Here is a 24,322-nt window from a genome sequence, read left to right as displayed (position 1 = left end):
ACGTGGACGACCTTCAGTAATATACTCAAATAATGGAACAAATTTTGTTGGAACAAGTAGACTATTTCATTGTATTAGCTGGCAACAAGTTGTAGAAGAAGGGAAAAAGAAGGAAATTATTTGGAAATTTATACCACCATCAGCTTCCTGGTGGGGAGGATGGTGGGAGCACCTTATTGCCCTAGTAAAAGACCTTCTGAAGAAAGTTCTAGGCCGAGCATGCCTGAGTTACGAAGAATTGAATACGATTCTATGCGATTGCTGAGACATCGTAAATTCAAGATCCATTACCTACATTTCTGAACACGATGATTTGGAACCTATAACACCATCTTCATTCCTCAGAGAACATAGGAAAAACGGAAATCCAGGTCTTGACCACTTGGAACTATCTCCTGAGTATTTTCTGAAGCGGCGGCTGTGTAGGTGTAAACTGCAAGAAGATCTCAGAAATCAATTCCGAATGGAATACTTGGGGCAACTGAGGCAACAAACTAAGAAAATGACAAAAACGCACTCCTTCAAGGTGGGAGAAGTGGCTATTGTCGAAGTAACCAATCAAAAACGTCTGAATTGGCCTCTGGGGAAAATAGAAATATTCCCTGGTAAGGACGGTTCAGTTCGTCTTGTGAAAGTAAAAACGAAGAACAGTGAATTTCTGAGACCTGTACAGCGTCTCTACGCCCTTGAGGTTCAAACGCCTTCAGTAGAGAATCTACTAGAGAAGAGAGTATCTGAAATTGAAGATGAGAAAGAAGAGGCAGTACAACAGCAACATCTTGAGAAGCTACCAGAATCTTACAAAGCTTCTCTACCAAATCTAAATACCATGAAAACCCATTTCGGCCGTAAGATTCAAGCTCCCAAACGACTGGACCTGTGAACTGTTTGGACTAAAGAACATTTTGAGTTTTCTTGAAAAGAAAAACCCAAAAGGTGGGAGTGTCGCGTGAATCCGGGATCTTTGACGAAGCGAGTAACAACGAAACTCCGTATTGGAATTTCAAAACATGAAAAACTGAAAAACGTTGTGATCAGCAGTTGAAAAGATTCTGAACTATTTTCTTTCGGAAATGCAGTCATTTAAATTTAATATGTATATAGAATAAATTGTCTTATCGTAGAAATAAATGTTATAGTTTATTTTTTCAAGGAGAGTAGTTTTTCAATCGCAGTAAAAGAACCCATGTACCATAGGCGAGTACACGACAGTAGTAGTCAGTTTCTCACATCTTATTTTGTTTTCACTAAGCTTATTTATAGGCTCATTTTCTCTTTGTGAAAAATGTGTTGCATAAGAGATTTAGTGTAATGATTGTGATATTTCCTGATCTACAGCTTTTATTTTTCACTCTTCATTTTCCCCGGCATTTTTTTTTTTTTTTTTGCGATTGGGAAAAGAATTTCAAATATATAATATAAATAAAGCATTAATTCATAGTAAATTCAAGACATATTTTATTTACATATATTGCATTTGTACTATTCATTTCGTGACTCATCTTCTACAATGTAAAAAAAGTATTAATTTGAAAAGGTGTAGCGATTCAGGTAATTTCTTCATTATCAGACCATAGTTCAAAATTATGAGGTTTATCTTATATACAGATATTAAAAAGTGATTTAATGTAACAAAAACCAAATAAGTTACGGTTGGTTTTAACAAAACAAAAACCAACCGTTTAGATTTTCATCAATGAATATACTTAATTTGATTTGTTTTACTTGTGACATATGCAGGTAATAAGACAGTCATTGTCAGTCAGTTCAATATACTCGAATATTATTTGCTATCTGATAACTTCTGATCTCTCTATTGGGCATATATCTACCAATTTGGGACATTTCAAATTCAGTTTTGAGCTATAGTGGACTTTGCAAATTGGTATTTAGTTAAGTTCTTTTGCATAGAATTAGTTTTTAAATTTTAAACTCTATTTTAGAATAATTAGAATTTTCCCAACACCAGTTTTAGAAGAGTTACTTTTAAATGTTTCAAAAAGACATTTATATATATTAAATAAAAGATGTATTTGGAAGAATTCCTCATTTATTAAGAATTTCATGATTGAGTGTGATATTATTTCTTCAATAAAAATCATCAGGGTTATCTTGAATGCCCTGGACAAGAGAATATTCAATAACCTTATTAATGAAGAATTCTCACTTTGCTTCCCCCCCCCCCCCCCGACATCACTTACATCCAATGACCAGCTCATTTAAATGGTAGGATGGAAATGATGTGATGGGCATTTGAAATAAACGTTCTTCCAGCAATTTTCCATTTTACCCTATGCACAATCTGATTCTTTTAGCACTGATGTGTAGTTTGCAGTGCCACCATTTCATTAGAGTGGAATGAAGTAATTTTGAATGTTTGGCTTTTACTTTGACTGGAAAAGTAGGATATTCCTTTCCATAATCTTACTGGAAAAGTAGGATATTTCTTTCCATAATCTATTTACTACTAATTGAAATGAAAGACACTTTAATAAAGATTTTTACTAATGTCATAAAAAGTCAATATTTAATTAATTATGAGCCTATAATTTTAAGAAAAGCCTGTTGCACTTAGTGGATTAGTCAGCATATTATCTTTTAATTTTTGCAAAGGTAAGACAATGAGCAAGTTCTCTCTTCCCAAGAAAAAAGAAATAAAAGGTCATAAGAATTAGATAACAAGTTTCTCCCTTCATGGATGAGGCTTTTATTCATTAAATCTTCGTAACACAGTGCTGTTTGTTTTGAGAAATTTAGCTCGACTGGGCTACCAAGTTGTAAAAGAGGCTACTTATCTGTTTCTATATATTTATTTGGAATCATTTGGATTCTTAAGAATCTAGTATGTAATATTTTAAGTGAATTTTTTTATATGCAACTTGATGATTTCGTAATTTTGTGCCTTCTGGGAATAGCATCAAAAGCGCATTCCTGTTATCCGCATCCTATTTATGCTACTGCTGCTGTATTTCTAGAAGTATTTGAAATAGCATCACAAATAAGTTTTATAGATGTTCTATGGTGGTTTGCTTTTTTCTAGTAATAAAGATACATTATAATGAAGCGTGTTTTTGTAAATTAGTCATTTAAATTTTTTCCTAATAATATTTCACATGAAGTAGAGTAGTGCATGTGCATGTTTTTTATAGACTATAGTTATATATAGTATAGTATAATATATATAGATTTAAGTAAAATATAATGAAAATTATTGCTCTAGTGTTATTTTGTAATGTTGCTTACAAAAGTACAAGAAACTGTTTACATTGAATGCAATCATGCTTTTTTTTTCACTGCATAGGATTTAAACGCTATTTTTTTACAACAATTGAATTTGATTATAACAGTTTTCATTTGTCTCCAATATGTATTTTTCTTTTATAGTGCGTATTGCAAAACCTGCATTGACTATATGGCACCAAAAGGCTCTTTTTCAAAGGTATGACAAAAGTATTAACTCACAAGTTTCCAGTTTCATTTTTCATGTTCCAAAAAAAGTTTTTCTTATTAATTTTAAAATTAATTTTAAAGTCATTCGAAGAGATGGAAATTATTTTTCTTAGAAGTGCAGAGTCAATGAATAGATAATGTTATAATTGACTTTGAAAAACTTCCTATTTCTAGAATACTTTATATATATAAAATTTATTGAAGAAAGCTTCTCCAACCTGTGTTAATATTATTTCAAAATGTAATTATGTGAAAGCACATAATTACTGTAAAAAAAAGTCCGGTCAACAAATTTTGATACTCAGCTCTCATTACAAGGAGCACATATTGGTAAGGACTTCAACATTCTTGTAGAAGGCAATAGAGATTTACTATTCACAAAGAATATTGCCGTGCCTACCACAATCATCTCTTACCATAATATTTGCGGAGAAATCTGGGTCGCCAATGCACATCTTGAAAAACAGATTATTCCTAAAGGAATGTGCATCGGTCATGCTGAGTATCTAGATGAAAATAATTTATGAGCAATAACGGATGAACAGGATAGTCGCAATCTCTTTAAAAAGACATCGGAGCCTCTTATCGACTACTCGCTTATGGTAGAACCTGGGTTAAGCGATAAAAAAAAAAGACGAACTTGTGAAACTTCTGAAACAGTTTTATGGAGTTTTTACCGAAAATGACAAATCAAAAACTACACAGAGGAAAATCAAACACCGAATTAATACTGGTGACCATGCCCCTATTAGTCAAAGAGCTTACCGAGTATCGCCAACCGAAAGGCGCTTAATTCATGAAGTGGAGAAAAGTAAAGTGCTTGAGAAAGGTATAATATGACCATCTGAAAGTCCATGGTCAGCTCCAGTAGTTCTTGTGAAGAAAAAGGGTAGCAATTGGCGTTTTTACGTAGATTATCGTCGATTGAACATGATCACTAAGAAAGATGTTTATCCTATACCTCGGATTGACGATACACTTGATTGTTTAAAAGGGGCAAAGTTCTTTTGTTCCATGGACTTATGCTCTGGTTACTGGCAGATCGAAGTAGACGAAGCAGATAGAGAAAAGACGGCTTTTGTAACTCCAGAAGGTTTATATGAATTTAAAGTCATGCCGTTTGGGCTGTGCCATGCGCTTGCGACATTTGAAAGAATGATGGATAATCTTCTACGCCGTCTAAAGTGGACCATATGCCTTTGTTATCTCGGCGATATCATTGTTTTCAGGGACATTTGAAGACCGCCTTACTCGGTTAACGACCATTTTGAAGTGTATTCAAGAAGCAGGTCTTATACTCAATCAAAAGAAGTGTCTTTTCAGTGCTGGGAAGTTAGAGTACTGGGCCATCTTGTATCAAGAGAAGGAGTCCGACCAGATCCCGAAAAAGTGAGAGCCGTGGGCGATTTTCCAGTTCCGAAAAATGTGCGTGACATAAGAAGCTTTCTGGGTCTCTGCTTATATTTCAGAAGATTTATTATTAAAGGATTTTGCTATCGGGCTGAACCATTGCAACTTCTGTTAAAAGGTAGCGCGAAATTTAAGTGGGGTTCTCGAGAAAAGGAAGCGTTTAACGATATGAAGAGAGCACTTACTTCTGATCCAGTATTAGGAATGTACGATGAAAATGCCCCTACGGAAATTCACGGATGCTAGCGGCTACGGTGTGGGAGCAGTTTTGGTTCAGATAGAAGATGAAGTGGAAAAGTCATAGCATATGCTTCCAGAACCTTGACGAAAGCAGAAAAAAATTACTCTACCACTGAAAGAGAATGTCTTGCCGTAGTATGGGCTATCAACAAATTTCGACCATATTTTTTTGGGAGGTACATCACTGTTGTTACAGATCATCATTTACTCTGCTGGCTCATGAGTCTCAAGGATCCTTCCGGACGACTCGCCAGGTGGGCACTTCGACTTCAAGAGCATGACTATTCTATAACGTACAAAACCGACAGGAAACTTAAGGACTCTATCTAAGGACACACTATCTAGAAATCCAGTCGAAGAAGAAACTCCTATGTCAGAGGAATTTATTGCTGCCGCTACTGATATGAACTTAGCCATCGAACAGAAAAAAGATCCAGATCTCGCAAAAATACTCCTTTCTCAGACCACTCCATCTACTGTCAAGAAAGAATTTGAAGTAATTGACGGAATTTCATACAAAAAGAATTTTGATCCGGCAGGGGAAAAATGGCTACCAGTCATTCCCAAACACCTACGTATGGACATTTTCAGACATTTCCATGACGCACCTACAGCCGGACATCTTGGTTTCGCAAAAACGTATGACAGAATCTGAAAAAGATTTTATTGGCCGAGGATGTACCGTAACACCGTTCGATATTTAACACTTTGCCGTGAGTGTCAACGAAGAAAATCTATTCCTTAATGACCTCCAGGACACTTGGTCTCCATCCCACCAGCTATGGCACCCTTTCATCGCATTGGAATCGTTCTTGGACGATTTCCGAAATCTACCAGTGGAAACAAATGGATCGTCATCTGTACAGATTACCTGACGCGTTTTGCAATGACAAAGTTCGTTGCCAACAGCTGAAGCCCCCGAAGTGGCTAAGTTCTTGATAAAGAAGCTCTATTGAGACATGGAGCTCCTCGAGAAATTATCACTGATCGTGGGACAGTCTTCCAGTCGAAACTAGTTTCATCCTTCGTCGAACTGTGTAACATCAACCATCGCAAGACGACAGCATTTCACCCACAGACAAATGAATGAATTGACGGCGCGCTTTTATAAAACTTTAGCTGATATGTTATCCATGTATGCTGATGCAGAACATAAAAATTGGGATGAAATCTTACCATTTGTAACGTTTGCGTATAATACTGCCAAGCAAGAAACCACTGGTTTCACACATTTCTATTTATTGCATGGACGAGAAGCGGAGACAACGCTAGAAACAAGGTTACCATTCTGTCCTGATGACGTGGATGACAGTTATATTTCAAGGATGATTTCTAGAGCCGAAGAATCAAGACAATTTTCCAGACTGTGGACTCTGGAATCTCAAGACAAAGATCGCCGACGTTATGACTCTAAACATTGAATGGTATTTTATGCCCCTGGAGATCTCGTGTGGATTTATATCCCTGTCCGAAAAGTCGGTCTCTCTGAAAAATGTTTGAGGAAATAGTTTGGTCCATATCAAGTGCTTCGCGGGTTATCAGATGTAATTTATGAAGTTCAAGACTTTGATCCCTCCTCTCAAAGAAGAAAGCAAAAAGATATAGTGCATGTTTTGCGTATGAAGCCCTATTATGATCCAGATGAGCAAACTCTAAATGAGGATGAACAAAAACAAGAAGATACTATTGGTGAGAAAGAAAACATACATACTGGACTCATGACTGGTGCAAGAATGAAAGCTATTAACACAGTTGGATTTTTTTTTCAGCGAGTCCCTGTTCTTTTAAGAGGGGAGTAATGTCGTAAAAAAGAAGATTTGTACATAGTTAGCGTGGCTGAGAGGTAAAGCACGAGCTTTCGAAGCTCGAGGTCCGCGATTCAAATCTTAGCGACGCGACATTGCATTTAAGGTTGGACTTTAAATTTATTGTTATTCATTGGTTAATGTAATAGAAGCTTCTAGAACTTTCTATAAACTTCTATATAAATTTGGTGTTCCACAAGCAGGAGAGGATTTTTCTTAACCTGCTTGTTAGGAGTAGCTTAAAGAGAATAAACTTGATATTGTGTTACTTTGTGACTTGTTATTTTTATTTATTTATTTATTATTATTATTTTTGCATCTTCGTGACAACATATTTTTAAAAAAAAAAACACATCTCTCTTTATATTCTAGATTTTGAAAGACAACGATTGGAAATGTTACTTGTGTGAGCCAAAACGTCAAGCAGGTTGTCTTATTAAAAGAAGAGAAATATATTTATCCATGTCTGCAGCTACTCCTATAATACCACCTGAAAAAGTACCTATTCGTGTTATAGGTGATACTAACGCAGGTATTTTACTTTAATTGCTCTTTAAAACCTGTGCCTTAAAATTATTAATCCAATTCAGTTCTCCATGCATGTATAATCTGTAAAAAATCTTATCTTCATTGATTTTATCAATGTGTGCTAAAGTGCATTAAAATATATATAAAATCTCATTTTTTTAAAATCAAGTTTTTGTAAATGTAGATCTTTACTATTGCCTTTTTATCTTGGCATGTTTTACTTTGCCAAAAACAAATTTCATACTCTAAAAATATATAAACCATTTTAATATTTTTAAAGACAATATTCAAAATTGGAAATACAGAAAAATATCCAGACTTTGAATTGAATTCTTTGTTGTATTCATAGTTGAAATTTTGATATTAAAGGCCATTTCTTTTTTATATCTACATATTATGCACAGTGTTCAATTAATTATAGATGTATATGGAATTCAAAGATTTTTTTAGATGTGTGATGAAATAGAGAAGTGAAAAATGGCCAATAGGTTTTATCAGTAATTACTTTTTGAATGAAAAATCATGAGACCATGAAAAGCAAAACAACACAACATGTTATGCTTTTCTTTTCTACAATATTTACATTATCACTTAAAATGTATCAGTTATCAGAATATAAAGAAAATTTGATTATTATGGGATATAAAACGCATGAGGAGGAAGGACAACGAATGTTACCATATTTCTCAGTAAAAAGAACTTAAATTCGAATAATGTTGAGAGTTAGACTAATGGACATGAACCTCTTTCATTTTTTAGCAAATAATGAACAGAAAGTTTGATGATTTGAAAAGTGTTCTCTTATAAAGGGATAACACCTATTCACTTTTCGGATGACAGACTAATTTTGAAGCGTACAGAAATGTCCTTTTTTTAATAGCAGAATTTTGTAAGATTGCCAGGAATATATTTTTTGTTCGAGCCATGTTTGCAAATCTCCATCTATGAAGAATTGGTTCAAAATCTGTGTGATTGACTATCAGTGATTGATTCAGTCTTAGAACTTTAAAAATGTCATGATGAAAAAAAAAAAAAAAAAAAAAAAAAAAAAAAAACATTTGTCAGTAACAAATTTTTTTGAAGTCTTTGTTTTCTCCATTTGAATCTCATATTATTTAAAGAGGCATTGATGAACTGAACTGAATTTAAAGCATTTTGAGAATTTGTAAAAGTAACAATGTGCAGAATACGAAGCAATTTCAAGAAGTTTCTAAATATTTAATTATATTGTAGATGTAACTTTAGCACCAATTTTAGCTCAGATTCACTTTATTTTTATAGATTGTGAATAATATTTCACAATAAATATTTTGTAAAAAATCTGTTCTTCAATATTTGACATAAGTAGCATGCAGTTCATTTAAAATATTAATTTTAAAGCTGTCAATTAATTGTCTTTCAGCTCTTTCAGTTTTAAAAAAGAAAAAGATTGCTGTAGACTTATATTGCACTGAATCATCGCAACTTCAGGAGCCGAGTACTTCAAAGAGACATGACCTTTATACTGACTTTTCTGATGAAGAGGTTAGTACTTTTAATTCTCTTAAATAATGCAATGATGATTTTAAATTTATATTTTTACGGGTATATTTTGTATACCTTTTTTTTCCAGTGGAATTTTTGTACATCATACATTTTCAATTGACATTATCGCCCAACATAAGCAATTTCATCTATGCTTAAAGTTATTGTTGCCATATCTAGTAAATATCTAGTTCTAGTAAAATATGATCATGGCAAGAATGAAAAGCATTTACTCTATGATAAGTTATCGGAAGATAATAAGGTTTTAATTTCAATTACCTTCTTTGAATGCAGATATGTAGAGATTTATTTTCTACAGCTCATTTTCAATTTTACAGTTTGTTTTTATGAAACAGTACTGAAAAATTTTTAAATTTAGTTAGATATTTTAAAACCGTATCTTGTATAGACTTTCGGAAAGAACTAGGTTGTCATAGTAGGCTAGCAAGTTTTGGCTGCAGGATCTAAGTTTGAATCATGATTTCGTGATTCCACTGTAGATCTATCTTATATGCGAGTCTGATGCATGTCGGGGGGTTGAATTCGATGTTCGGGGTAGAATGCCCTCTTCCTGGTGTATAGAGTAAACGTTCAGAATAGATGATTGAAAGGAGGCAAGGATTTAATTGTCATTCTTGTCTTAATACCTTAATTATCAAAGTGTTGAGGTTCATGCCAAAAAAGCTTTTGTATTGTTTTAGAGTGAGATAGGGATATTAATAAACTAAATAAAGCTGAAAACTGCGATGTTTACTGTTCTCTTAGCAGCATTATTAAAATTAAAATATGTTTTCATTACACTTGTGTTTAAAATGTCTGCAGTGTAAAAGCAATTGTTTAAATCATTAAGTTTTTATTTAAATTTTTTTATAATAAACTTTTTTATTATTTTTACAACCAATTTAAATGTTTTGTTTTTCTTTTTAAAGTAATGGCAATCTCATTAAGATTCTTCTTTACCCTTGCAGTTTCATGAAATATCTGCTGATTTCGTATTTGGTTCATTTTTTGTTCCATCTTCTGTTGTAGATGACAGGGAAAAGGGTAAGCTGGGAATAAGTATTTTGTTTATGAATTGAATCCAAACATTATTTTAGCTAAATGTGTCACAAATTTTTTTTACCTTCTTATATACATTATATCCCATTATATTTGTAATAAAAATCTGAAATAAATGCAAATTCCTCCGAATTCCGGGAATTTTTACCTTTTCTACATCTTAACTTTCATCTAATTCTTTTAATGTATAATTAAAATGCTGAAAATTTTGGTAGATTTTACAGGTTGAATGTGAATCTCCAAAAAAGTGGAGGCTGTAGCAACTCATTTTTATTTAATTCTTGCTTACAAGTTGTAGATGGAATGTTATTCATTTTATACAGAATGCATGCTTATCATGGGATATGCTTTGTTTGTCAAGATGCATTTCCAAATAATGCAGCCAACCGTCGCAAACAATATATTACTCATAATATCTTGTTTATCAAAAGATATGTAATGAATGTCAAAAGATCTGATATAAAATTTGCCTAAAACTAACTTTATGCAACTCCAATTATAATGGGATATATAAGCATTTTGTTGTCTGAGCTGTGCAAGGGAGATAAGATTACCTAATTTATGAGTGTCTTTAGATTGAATGTTTAATGCAAACAGTGTATTTTATTAAAATCATACTATCTGGAGATGAAATCATAATCTGAAGTTTCCATAAGATTAAAACATAGTATTTCAATGGTGTTTGAATTCTAATGGAAAAATAAAAGGCCAACATAAACTTCATATGTAATCCTATGTATTACTTATAAAAATTTGTTGTGTAATCCGAAGTAAATTTTTTTTCCCTTGTAAATAGCAAGAACATTTTTTTTTTTTTTCATATTTTGAAACTTGTATGTTGTTGCTCTCCACTGTAAATGATACATGATGTATCAATGTTATTTCTTGATCTTTCCCTTTATCTTTGGGGGAGTCATGGGGATAATATAAGGTGTATGTTTGTAGTTTTTTAAGTGATAATTTCAGTGATAACTCTTACATTCAAGTATGTTTTTATAAAAGTACACACACACACACACACAAAAAAAAAAAAAAAAAAAAAACAGAAACTTCTTAATTTTTCTTTATACAGGGGCAATTCTTCAATTTATAAACAAGAAGTGCTGAGAAAGACATTGGGGAACAATGCCTTTTAACTTTTATAAAAACAAAATTTTTCTGATCAGTCAGATGTTAAACGTTTTTCACTTCAAAATCAAATTAGCAGCATTTGATACTTGTTTTACATTCTATGTCCTCAGTTAGACATTAGCTATAGTTGTATTGCATTAAATCCCAGTGAGCGGATGTGTTAGTTAATTGAGGGCGTTGTAATATTCAAAGTTGCACATGTTATTCATGGCTTTGCATCAAAATTCTCATTTCTAGAGGCTTGTTTAAACATTTTGTTGCATTATGGATTCCTCCATATCAGCACTAAAAGCACTTAATTTTTTCATGCAGTATAGAAGAACGCTTCACATATTTATGGTAGGATGAAAGCGATGTATGATAAGCAGGGTTTTGTATGGTGGGCCATATTTCGGTGGTGCTAGCAGTATGTAAATATGTATACATTAAAAACTAGCCATGTCCTGGGCATACATACATTGTTACAAGTTGCGCCACGGTTTCGGAGAAGGAGCTCCTACAGTTAAATCGCTACATGCAAAATTGCTCTTTAACTGACAGTAAGCAAAGGAACTGTGCGTAGCATAATCCACCAAAGGTTTGTTTATGGTAAAACTTGTGCACAATGAGTGTCTTATCATCTTGTGATGTCATGAAAATGCAGCCGAGTGAATAGGCCAACTTTTTCTTTTAAATTTGTTTATTTATAACATCACAGTCGGACAAAACACATAACATAAAAACATTCACAACATATAAACAATAGGAAATTCATACATTACAATATTTGTAAATCCATTCCCATGACCATTATCTTAGTTGACAAGATAGAACACTATCACAAGGTATCAATGCCTTTTATTTTCAACATCACATCACACAACACCACCTGACTCTCGCCGGAAAAAATTTCCGTCTGCCAAATGTACTACCGGTGTGATGTCATCATATTTTTGATCTACACCAATACAGTGCTGACATCTATCTTCTGGCAATCTTCGGGTCAAATTCTTTACAATCTGGATCCGTCACCAACCCAGAAGTTTCTTAACTGGAACCGCCCACTCCCTTCCTACATATTGGGATCAATGTTCCAATGTGAGGGGAGATTATTTGTATTTATGTTGTTCCATGTGAACTGTAATTATAAAATTCTTATTAAAATTTCTTTACATGTAACTGTAGTCTCCTTTTCATTTGGGTGCACATTTTGTTTTTCTTAATTAAGGATGAGCTCTCAGCTTTACGGCTCTGAGGCAGATATAAAAACTCTATTTTTCCAATTTTTTTTTTTTTTTTTTTTTTTTTTTTTTTTTTTTAGTAATCATTTTATCATCAGTAATTTTAAGCCTTGGTTAGAATTATTCTGAGCTGCAGTCAAAAAGCAGTTTGAAACACTGTTTGAAATTGAATAGGGATTTCACATAATTATAATCGGTTATCATAACCTTTTGATACAGCCTAATCTTTTTGATTTACTGGATATGATAAGTAAATGTATTTAATCCTTAATTGTAGAAGACATCTCAGTGCATGCTCTCAAATGATTGTAAGGCTGTCGCAACTCCAATGGATCAAGAACTTCCACTTTTTATTTCTCGAACACGTAGGAAATATGATGAAAAATACTAAATGGACCTTTTAAATTTGTCTCTAAGAACCTTAAAAATTATTACAAACTAATGATTTTATAACTATAAAATAAATGATGTAAATGAAAATTTCTGCAGTATTATTGTCTCAAGAATGCTTGATTAAATATATATATAGTTTCGCATTTCAGATAATATTTCTTAGCTAATTAAATTGCTAAAAAAGTAACTATAAAATTAGCTTGACGAATATATTGGCTATCAATTAGCAGTATGCATACTTGACCTAACTCAAACCGTCTGAAAGAATATATCTTTGATAATGGCTGCTCTTCAAATAATGTTGGAATTGATATAGTATAAACATATGCATCAATGAGTGTTCATGATTATGGAAATGTAAAACGCGTAGTTTGATTTTTTTTTAAAGTATATTTTGCATTTCTCATGATGTCATGAAAATTTTATATAGTCTCTAGCATTCTATTGCCAGCCAAACCAATATTAGTGCTCTTTTTTGACTTGATGTGTATTTTTATGTAAAATGCTGGTCATTTTTTTCTCTGTGTTAAATGTTGCCCCGTATCTACTGGGAAAGATAGGAATACAATATATATGAATAAACAAACAAATTAATTAAATAAAAAAAATAAAAATAAACACCTTTATATGTCAGCTAAAAAATACTTGTTTGCTAGCGATATAATAAATTTTTGACCATATGCTAACATTACCTTTTGTATAAAGGAAAGTAATACGCCATACTTTTGAAATATGGATAGACATGTGGCAAGAAATTCCATATTTTTTAAAAAACAGATCACTACTGAAGAACATGTATACAGTGATAGAAAACGACATATATATATATATATATATATATATATATATATATATATATATATATATATAAACATCTCTAAGTATGCATTGTGAAAGGACTGTTGTAAAAAAATATTGCTGTATTTGATAATGTAATTATTTAAATATCTTTTAATTAAGATTATTCAAATTGTTTACGAATCATCCATGATAGTTGTTTTTGTTCACATTAAATCTTATACTTTTAAAATCTCATTATTTCCAAAATTGATAATATGTATTTTATATTTCAGTTTTGGAATCATTTTCTACATCATTCTACAGGTTTCTCTACAGACTAAATGGCGCCAGAGTAGTGATGCCGTCATTATTTTTTTTTTACATGTCTGATGGTGAATTCATGGACGACGAAATTAAATCGCGTGTGATGCAGTTCCTCAGGGTAAAAAGATATCAATATAGTTTTATATACTTCTTAATTTCTGAAAATGAATTCCATAATTTTGTTTTTAAAATTTTTATAGTGTAGTTAATTGCAAGTGATTCATATGATTAAAAGCAATGCATTAGTATTGTCATTAATGGTTTTTTTTTTTTGTATGGATCAGTAAACGTGACATTGTAAAATATATTTTAATAAATGAAATGTATGGAGAGAAAGAACTAAAGTTAATTACTTTCAATAAAGGCTATTGCAAATTTTGGAACCGTTTTAATGGTGTGGCGAGAACCAGAATGTAATATTAGGTAGCCTGAATATCAATTTGGAGATCATTCATATATAAAGAAATTTATTTGCAATGAAAACTAAAAAATCAGATAAAAATTGAATATTGCTTCCTTCTTTCTGGGATTTTTAATCATTATTCATCAGGGACATGGCGAGCATCTCCTTTTGGGGGGAGGGGGATTTGAAGCAGTGAAAATGCCGACTCTTGAGATGAATGTTGCTGACTTAAAAAACAAATATTTTTATGTTGCCTAATTTATAATTGTGCTGGTGTACTGCAAGAAGTATTATCATTTTTATTTAACTTCATTTTTGGTTAAAAACTGGAAAATTATATTACATACAAAATTAAATTACATACAAATTTTGCTGCATCATAAATGATAAAAACTTTCAAAGTAATGAGAAAATAAGTGGTATGAAAGTTTGAAACGTATTCAATGAAAATAATGTGAAAATAAAAATTTATGAATGATTATAAATAAAAGCATTAAATCAAGATACAATTTATAGTAATATATCAATAACAAAATAATAAAAGTATGGTAATATCTGAGAGTTTTTCTTTAAAACAAATTTTGGTCTACAGTTTTACTGAGTTTTAATTGAGATAATTTGTTTGTAAGATCATAAATGGACGCATCTACTGTTCGTTTCAGTATTTTGAGACGACCACTTTTCGGCGGTATGATCTCACTAAGGGATGACGCACGGAAGGATGTGCGCCATTACCGGAACTTACTTTAATGTTAAATGTAAACATCTCCTCTTTCCTTTCACCCCTATTTTGCCGAATTAATAAACCCATCCTAACGCATGCGCAAAAGTGCGGATGGTTTTAGAACCCGTTGGCAAACAATATCACTATGTATTTTAAAGAAAAGAACAACGTTAGCTAATCCATACATTCATCACTTGTGTTTATTTGAATATGGTTGAAAATAAACATCAGTGCACTTAATCATTTTTAGATCCAGAAAAAAAAAAATTAGAATCTGAATCAGAAAAACATTTTTGAAATTATCTGTCTGTCTGGTAACATACATATAAAAAAAAATCTTGATTTAGACAGATGAAATTTGCGCTTAACATCAAATTATGTAGATTTTTTTTTATCAATTTTGAATGAAATTCCATAAGAAGCTCCAAATTCATCTAACTATCCAAATACAAGTGAACACGGTAATTACAACTTACAAGTTAAATGATTAAAATTTGGTACTCCAGTTTGACATCTGTAGTATAGGCAAGCCAATACCAAATTTTGAACTTAATTTATGAAGGGGTTGACCCGCCTATCGATTTATACTTTCACAGACATTTAACCACAATAATTCAAAAAGGTAATAACTTAGATAAATTATATTTGATATGTGATCTTATTACTAAAATTGTAGTCAGTGTCAAATTTGTTTGGAGGCGATCGAGAAAAGGGTTCGAAAAGACACAATCAGCATACTTTACAAGGCTTACTTTTAGTTTAAAGACAATTAAAACATTTGTTTACTAAAAATATACATATATGTTCTAAAAAATTATCAGTTGATTTTTTTTAAAATTGGCATTTGTTTCCTGGCTTAGATAAAAATAATAGTGCTATTTCATTTAATTATTTGTCTGTAGAATCTTGTTTTGCCAACTGATTTCATTGGTAATATGATTTGATATATGCCGCCTCTAGAAAATCAACAGATATTTTAAACAGTAATGTGAACTATTTGTTCATCTATATAAAAATTATGTATTTTTGAATTTATTATTAAAAAGTTGATTTTTTTCCCTTCAAATATGAGTATCACTTTCACATGAAACAAATTGTGCATTTTTTTCACATAGCAAATATTGTTTTGCTGTTTTCGCAGTGACAAAAAATTTTTTCTTTCGATAACTAAATTGTTTTAATAATTTTTTAGTATATATTTTACAAAAATACTGACTTGAGAAGTAACACTTTTTATTTTATACCATAATCATAATTATTCACATGTCATTGATGTGCAGAATAAAATATTGCTTTTGATTATCCCTCCTGATGTTGCCGACTAATGACTAGATTCTGCCAACTCGACAAAAAAAAAAAAAAAAAATCTAGAGGAGTTTAACTCCTTATCCTCCCTGATCATCGCGCTTCTGCTGATCCTATGGAAGAATGCTTTATTAGAAGCGCACATCGAAGAAAATGAATTTAAGAATAACAGATGTTTGCTGATCACAAATTTCAGGGTAATATATTTTTCCCTTCACAGGAAACGGCAGGGAAATAAATTTCTGGTCTAATTATTAACTATTGCATTACTGAAAAGGAATATCATATATCATAAACTTATTTTGTGCTTAAATAAATAATTAAAAAATGAAACTGAATGCTTTTATCTTCACCAGAATCTTGCCTATTAACCAAGGCAAGATATAAAAATTGCATCTCTCTTTATCTTACTGAGGAGTACTTTTTAGATACTTATGTTTCAGTCAACGTTTTCATGAACAGATTGATCAGAAAAGCATTTTCCTCTAAAATTCACATCTGATAACATGTAAATTTTAGAGGAAAATGTTCATATGTTTGTCAGTTGGAAGGTTAAAATAAATGTTTCCTGTATATATTGGTTAAGGTTTTACTAGTAATTGACTTCCTTACAATGGTGATGTTATCTTTTCTTTACAGCTGACATGTATGCTGTTTATATCTATTTTATTTGGGTATGGGCCGGTCTTACTACCATGATTATTATTAGATTTACTTTTGTTTAGCTAATTTTTTGGGTATATAACCATCCTTTATATTATTGTATCAACATATGTAAGATGACAGATAGTAATATATAAACAAAATTACTCACTTTTCATTCAATTTCTCATTTAATATCATTTCTTTCACCATGTATTGAATATATATGTATACATAAACTGTGAAATAAATTGTGGTGATAATAGGAATTAAATGTTTTTTTTTTAATTAGGTTGATCCAATTATAGTCATGTTTCCTTTGAAGAATATATATTTATGGACTAATGTTCCTCCTATTAAGTAAGATCTTTTTTGCCTCATCACATTTTTTTAAAATTTTTGTATCTTTCATTATTAATTTGTAATTTACTTTTCAGTGTACTTTATTTTACACTATTATTAATGATTTGCCTATGAGACTTCAACATAGTAATTAGAAAATTGATTTAAAATATTTAAATGGCACAATATTTCCTGTTCATCTGTTTAACTTAAATTAAAAGGTTTGTTGATTGTATTTATCTCCTGCATTTTCCCTTTCATTTTATCAAACACTGGTCAAATAAAAGTATAGTTAGAGATTCTTGTCAGAGCAATGTTTTTTTAATGGATTTAGTTTCAACTAAAGTGTGAATGTGTTTGTGAAGTGATCATCAAGTAACAACTTATGTGAAAGGAACATCTAGTAATAATTGCATGGCGAATAAAGATGTTTGCATTGTGATCTCAAGATCAACTTTAAATTGTAGGCTTTGACCTTCTTCATTAGAAGATGAGCATAATAGTTGCTCTTAGTGCTCTTTATTTAAGCATTTAGATTGAGTAAACAAGAAATGGTGTATTTGAATGTTAATAGTGAAAATATTGTATTTAAATTTATAATTTTCATTTTTATGTTAAAAGTAAGTAATTTTATGGATTTGGAATTTGTTTTTCCATCAATAAGAGTGGGAATTTTGTATCTGCTACATTTATAAGAACCAGCTTTCATTTGTGGTTCCAAGAGTATGGAAGTAAATGAAATGAAGACATATTATTACTGAATTGATATCCATAGGTTACGACCATATTTTTTGCAATTGTCCAAAACAGCTATCTGTATTTTAAACATACAATATTTTAAAATAAACTATTAATATTTTAAAAATGGGTGTCCTATATGGTTTCAAGAATGGTAGATGCTAAGCAAGCATTTAAGTTACATTGTGTCTTTTAAACATTTAAAAAGCAACATTTTTATATGAAAGTAGGAGCTAAACAAATTTCCTATTTAGGATTTTCGTTTATAGAAGTGCGGTACTTTGCATAAAATTCTCACAACTGACTGATTACAACAAAAATGTGGTTTCAAGATCAGTGATATGATTGAAATGGAGATCCGTCTGTAGACTTATTGATATCCAGCTTCTAGCGAAAGACGGTCGATTATTAAGAATATCTCAAATAGTGGCATGATTATATATATAGAACCAATTCTAAATTGTAAGTACTATTACTAGGAATTCTGTAAATGTCACTCAAGATCTCCATCTGTAGATGATCGATATGTAGCATTAATTGTACATAACCATATAGAACTAATTGGATAGTGAACTCTTATGGGGTCTCTGCTGTGGCTGGCTCTCAGCAAACTGTTTATATATGCATAGCTGAGAAAGGCCTTTACGCTCAGTGACAATGGTATTCATTAATTCAACACATAAAAGAAAGAGCGTTTCTATAGATCCAGGAACGGTGTTTTTGGACGCAGCAAATTTTGAAAACAATTCCTTCGCTCATGAATCAAGATTGACTCTTAAGTGGATGCGTACTAACACAGATTCCCGATGAATATTTATCTGGATAGGGCTCATAGCCCATTACTATTCCTCCTACATAAAAAAAAAAATCTATCATTTCAGTGGAAAGGAATTCCCACTGTTGTGAGAAATAATTTTAGATGACCATGCACCTCTGTCTGTGATGTATGTCTACACAAATGGCACTGAGGTCTTGAACCTTATATCTTCGGGAAGCTGCTACAATGATTCTATTTTATAGACAGCGATATGAGTTTAGAGTTCAGCCTGTGGATGATAATCAGTGGGGGGGGGGTGGAGGTTATTCGCCAAATGTTGTTGCCAGCCAAATCATCCGATCAATTGCTAGGGAGTATAGCTGGAATATTCTAGTATTTTAGGAAAAGTCTTAGCACGTCGTCAACACCCTTCCAGGATCCTCCATGATTGAAATCTTTGCTGTGAGAAGAATGGGATTTTCTATCCAAAGTACTGATTAATAAACTTTTTTTAGACTGAAGACATTTTTGAAAATTATTCATACATATTAGTCAAACTTATTTAGAGACTTGCAGTCAGAGCCCGAAAATCATTCTGCGTGCCTTTATCATCGTTAATCAAGCCTTTACAGAATATAGACCGAGCTTCACTGGTAAAACTGTTTTATTAAGACGCAGCTTAGCTGCACTGCGTGAATATCGTCGTTTAAAAGGATTGTGAAAATTGGCCATGTCGAAGAAGGGTTTGAAGAAGACGATTATGAAATTTGTAGACTGGAAACTTGAGTGTACTGCCAGTAAGAGGTCGGAAACCGATTGGGAATGAAACTGTCGAAGAAGTCTACACTGCTGTGGTTGCAAGAGCTTACAGCTCCAGCTATTCTTCAGCAAGTGCTCTATCGGTGTCACGTGAGTTGGCGATTCCTTGGTCGACAGTAAGAAAAATTCTACGATCCATTTTAAAATGGTATCCGAATCCGTAGAAGATCCACATGGTGCAATGTTAATGCAAGTTGCAAATGTTGCAACCTCATAAACCACTAAATACGCTATGAATTTCCTTGCTGATTTGTGGCGAGAATGGAAGTTGGTGATGTGTGGCCTTGGTAAATTCTATGGTCAGATGCGGCACACTTTTCTTCAGATGGAGCTGTGAATAATCAAAATACTGCAATGGGATGCTTCACCTCCTAATATCCTGCATTAACAACCACTGCATTCTGATTACGCGGCTGCATAATATGGATTTACTGCTGATTTTATCCTCGGACCGTTTTTCTTTGAAACTCACTCCTCAAAGTCCTAAAACGTGCTATGTCATGAGTGCACGGTACAGTTTGCAGACCACTGTCTTCTGCAAGATGGAGTAATTCCCCATATTGGCCGCAAAGTCAAAGAATCGCCTCTTACTAACTTTGGCAAGAATCGTGTAATATTCAGAACTTTTCTGGTTGCCTGGACTCTTCGCTCACCAGACTTAAATCCCTGTGATTTCTACTTGTGCGGATTCCTGAAAGACCGTGTTTACAGAGGAAGAATTAGGACTTTACCTGAGTTGAAAGCCAGCATTGCACGCCATGTTGCTGAAATCCCACGGCAGTTTCTTCGCATTACCATTGAATATGCTATAATGAGCTTTCAACATGCAGTTGATGCCAATTTAGCACTGTATATATTTTGCTAATTCTGACATTTTTTTTAACCTTAGGCGCGTAATTCAAAATTTAAACTATTTTTTTAACTGCAGAAATCTTTTCCCCGTGGTCCAAGTTTCATCAAAATCCAATCAGGCAGTACGGGCTCTAGAGGGGTTTGAATAGGGCTATTTTAATCATAACCACCCTGTACCAGGCATTATGTGCATGAATTTTTTAACGATATTTGCGTATTTCACACACACACACACACGCACACTCATACATACAACTACTCAATTTCATTATGCTATTTTACTTTCAGTTGTTTAATGTAATTGAGTATGTCTACTTTTTTTTTTTTTTGCAATAAATCGATTGTTATGCAAGATATTTCACCTTTTGAATACCAGTATATTTTAAATAATAAGAAAACTTCGTTAGGGTCCAACTAGCAATTAAACTGATTCTACAGTTTGGAAGGGAGAGATTTTTAATGGAGTGATTCCATGCTATTGCAATACACTTAAAATATGATATGCCAATTTAGTACAGGATTCTATTACGCTTCTTGAGAGCTAAATAAAATATGACAATACAACCTAGTATAAAATGTGTTGTTAATATTAGAACATTATGCAGTTGCAGTTATTTGTCATGCATCTGTGATGTCATGTGAATATTCTCCATTCTCAAAATTAAAAGTGTTAAAGAACTACAGATTATATAAGTAACTTATTGTTATTTTATAATTTTGTAATGATAATATATCGTAATAATTATTTAAATTAGTTAATTTTTCAAACTTTTCTGCATCTGAAAGTGTCAAGCTAGAAATATTTAAATCAATAAAATTTGCTGTATTAATGTTTAAGTTTAAAGCTATTTGGGGCCTATTTAGAAAAAGTTCTAGTGACTTTGAACTGTGGTCAGATGACTAAGATACCTCAGCCAGAGGCTCTACCTACAAACTTTCATGGCACACCAGTATAAGAATGATTAACCCTCTGGGTATGGATTAAAAAAAAAAGAATTTTTACATTTGAAACAGATTTATTTTGGTAATCGCGGAATAGTATATAAAACGTTTATTGACGTATACAGTTTTATTAGTCTTTAAAATAATAAATTTAATAAAGTGAAATAAAAATTTTATTGACGAACTAAATTTGTCATCCGTAATTTAGGCAAAAAATGCTTATGACGAGTCTTGGCTGTCAAATGTTTCCAAGGGGTTAACCCACAATGGTCGTTAATGTGAACAAAGACATCATTCAAGACAGATTTTCGATGAAATCGAATATCAAATACATGATTTTAATTATGAATCTGAGACTTTTTATTTTAATTAAAACATTTTGTATGAATTCGTCTCGGTATAGAACAAACCAATTACTATCAGTGTATTTTTTTCTTATAGATTTTTAATTTTTAACCTCTTGACCTTCAAATAAATTTTATCGACTAATTACATTGAACAATTATAGATCTTTCAACCCATATTAGCACACCTGAGATACATACGCAAGTAATTTGTCTTTTAATATTCGTTTAGATTTAAATATATCAAACATTCTGCAATTTGACGTACATTTCGGATATTTTATGGTTAATTCACGCAGACTGAAAGTTTAAGTAGCTGTCAAATTCATTTTTGTTCTTAAATTATATAAGGTTTATTAGAATTTGAGTATTTTAGCTAAGTATTTTGCTTTTATAATATGTACAATAATTTCTCCTCAAAATTACATATTGACAATTCTAATTATTTATACTATACTGTATATTTTAGGGGCATAAAAAATCGTAAATATTCAATGAAGAGAAACTTGCATTTGGAAATTGAAGAAGATATACTAGATAAATTTTTAGAACCACTAAAGAACTTCTACAAGAAGGAATAAAGGAATCTTATTTTAAATATCATTCATTGAATTTCATTATTTTTAATTGTTTATCTTGTGTGACGGAATTCAAAAATAACCTTAGTGCAATAATTGATTGTTAGCATGCTAGTTTTTTTTTTTTTTGGCAATGCTATATTTGAACTTGAGCTTATATATTTCATTTTTCATATTCCAAATTATGTTTATTTGAATGTAGAAAGTTTGTGTATCTTCTGAAGATATTAAATTTTTGAGTTAAATACGCATGGTACATTGTAACCATCTTTTCCTGTGACTAAAGGAATTGATCAATTTTTTATACTGTTATTAGATAACTAAAAATTTCTGTAATTGTCCATTTCTCCTTCCTTCATCAGTGATGATGTTATACATTTTTTAATATTTCATTGAAAAGTGTAATACATTTAGTTCAACATTTATTTACTCGGCATAATGTTCAAATTTTTCTGAGATTGTTTTATTCAATGATTATTTAAATTTTCTAAGAAATAATTCAACTATCTCTTTTACATTTGTTTTGAAATATAAATTTTATTTCGTCTTCTCTTACTAATGCTGTAGTTTGAATCAGTATAAGTTCTACAGAATTAATGTGATTATATTTGTCTCAATTGTTCCAACTTTATTGTTTACATTTTTAGACTTTAATTTTAATTTAGAAAGCAGCATTAATGATATGTTTTTACAATTTTAAGAGGTTTTTAAAATGAAAAAATTATATTGTCTGACATTTCGTTCCTTTTCTAAAAGGAATCGGTGATTTGAAGGCACTTGTATAATTTAAAATTCATGATTAATCATTTTTAGTGAATTGTATTTCAAGTTTAATATCATTTCAGTGCAACAAAATTTCTGCTGCACGATGCTAATATTTTCGTTTTAATTTTACTGTTCTAAAATGCAGAAATTTATAATATTTGAATTTTTGTTTAGACATAAAAATTGCCATTGATTTACCGTTTTTAAAATATTTATCTGTATCCGTATAATGTTGTTTGTATCTTATCCTGAAACAGAATATTTTAATAATTTGTGTATAAAATATCAGTTTTTTAACCATTAATTTCCTTTATGCTGCAATATTTATAATTCTGAAGTGCAAGTATAAAACTGTAATATTTTTAATTCTATTTTGTAATGGATAAAATTATTACTGAATTTCAATTTAGATTTGTTTATTTGAGTACTGTTGAAAGAGAATTTCTTCTTAGAGCTTACTCATCCCTATTTTGGCACACTTGTCATTCAGGTACAAAATAATGACTTTCTAAGTTATTTTTTGCATTGTTTTTCATCTTCTATGTATCTGAAATTTTTATCTGTGATTTTTTTAAATATGAGGATACTTTTGTATTTATCATATAGTAAATAAACTAGCTGTTTTCATGATATGTGTACCTTCCTTTTAATTCAGTAAGATATTAAGATATATCACAATAAAGACTTAACACAATAAAAATGCTCGACTAGTTTACATCAGGTGCATTCAGTGATTTAGTGAGTGTAAATGGCATGACATTATTTTTGCTTTCTCATGATATTTTATTTTGAAATTGCATTAATGTTTTGTCCCCATGATGTTCCAGGGTTGGCATTTATACTCTCGTCCCTTCAGTAACTATGCCACAGAATACAATGTATATGTTATTGGAATGAAAATCACATGAATTGAAGTTATTGCTGTTAATATTAATACTCCCAAGTGATATCAGTTTTATCAAAATATCTATTTAAAAATATAACCTACTTGGAATGCTCAAATTTAACCTTTTTGCCATTTTCAAAAATGAAATAAAATTTAGAGCATGAGGATTCAGTGGTATCTTATTAGCTCAGATACGAGTTGAATTGTTAGCCGGTCAGTTACCCTTCAGAAAACACATTTCTGAAGGGTTGAAATATACACGTTCAAACAAAAAGTATCATTTACTTTTATCAATTCTAAATATTAAATGGTAACTACTTTGAATTTTTTTAAATCCAATTCCCAAATCACTTAAGAGCAC

At 31.3% G+C, this 24,322-nt stretch overlaps 1 protein-coding gene across 1 annotated transcript in view; it reads left to right on the top strand.

The window, feature by feature from the left end:
- LOC129960747 (DNA (cytosine-5)-methyltransferase 3A-like) overlaps nt 1-22,457 on the top strand; it is a 41,130-nt gene extending 18,673 nt beyond the window's left edge. The window contains exons 9-15 of the mRNA XM_056074359.1: nt 3,385-3,439; nt 7,278-7,437; nt 8,836-8,957; nt 9,926-10,001; nt 13,834-13,982; nt 17,231-17,298; nt 22,202-22,457. Coding sequence (XP_055930334.1) covers nt 3,385-3,439; nt 7,278-7,437; nt 8,836-8,957; nt 9,926-10,001; nt 13,834-13,982; nt 17,231-17,298; nt 22,202-22,313 — 742 coding nt within the window. The 3' untranslated portion in view covers nt 22,314-22,457. The remainder of the gene's footprint in view (nt 1-3,384; nt 3,440-7,277; nt 7,438-8,835; nt 8,958-9,925; nt 10,002-13,833; nt 13,983-17,230; nt 17,299-22,201) is intronic.
- The last annotated feature ends 1,865 nt before the right edge of the window (nt 22,458-24,322 follow it).

Source organism: Argiope bruennichi, chromosome X2, assembly GCF_947563725.1.
Source record: "Argiope bruennichi chromosome X2, qqArgBrue1.1, whole genome shotgun sequence".
NCBI lineage: Eukaryota > Metazoa > Arthropoda > Arachnida > Araneae > Araneidae > Argiope > Argiope bruennichi.
Note: the sequence above shows the minus strand (reverse complement) of the source record. Positions and strands in the feature narration are given on the sequence as shown.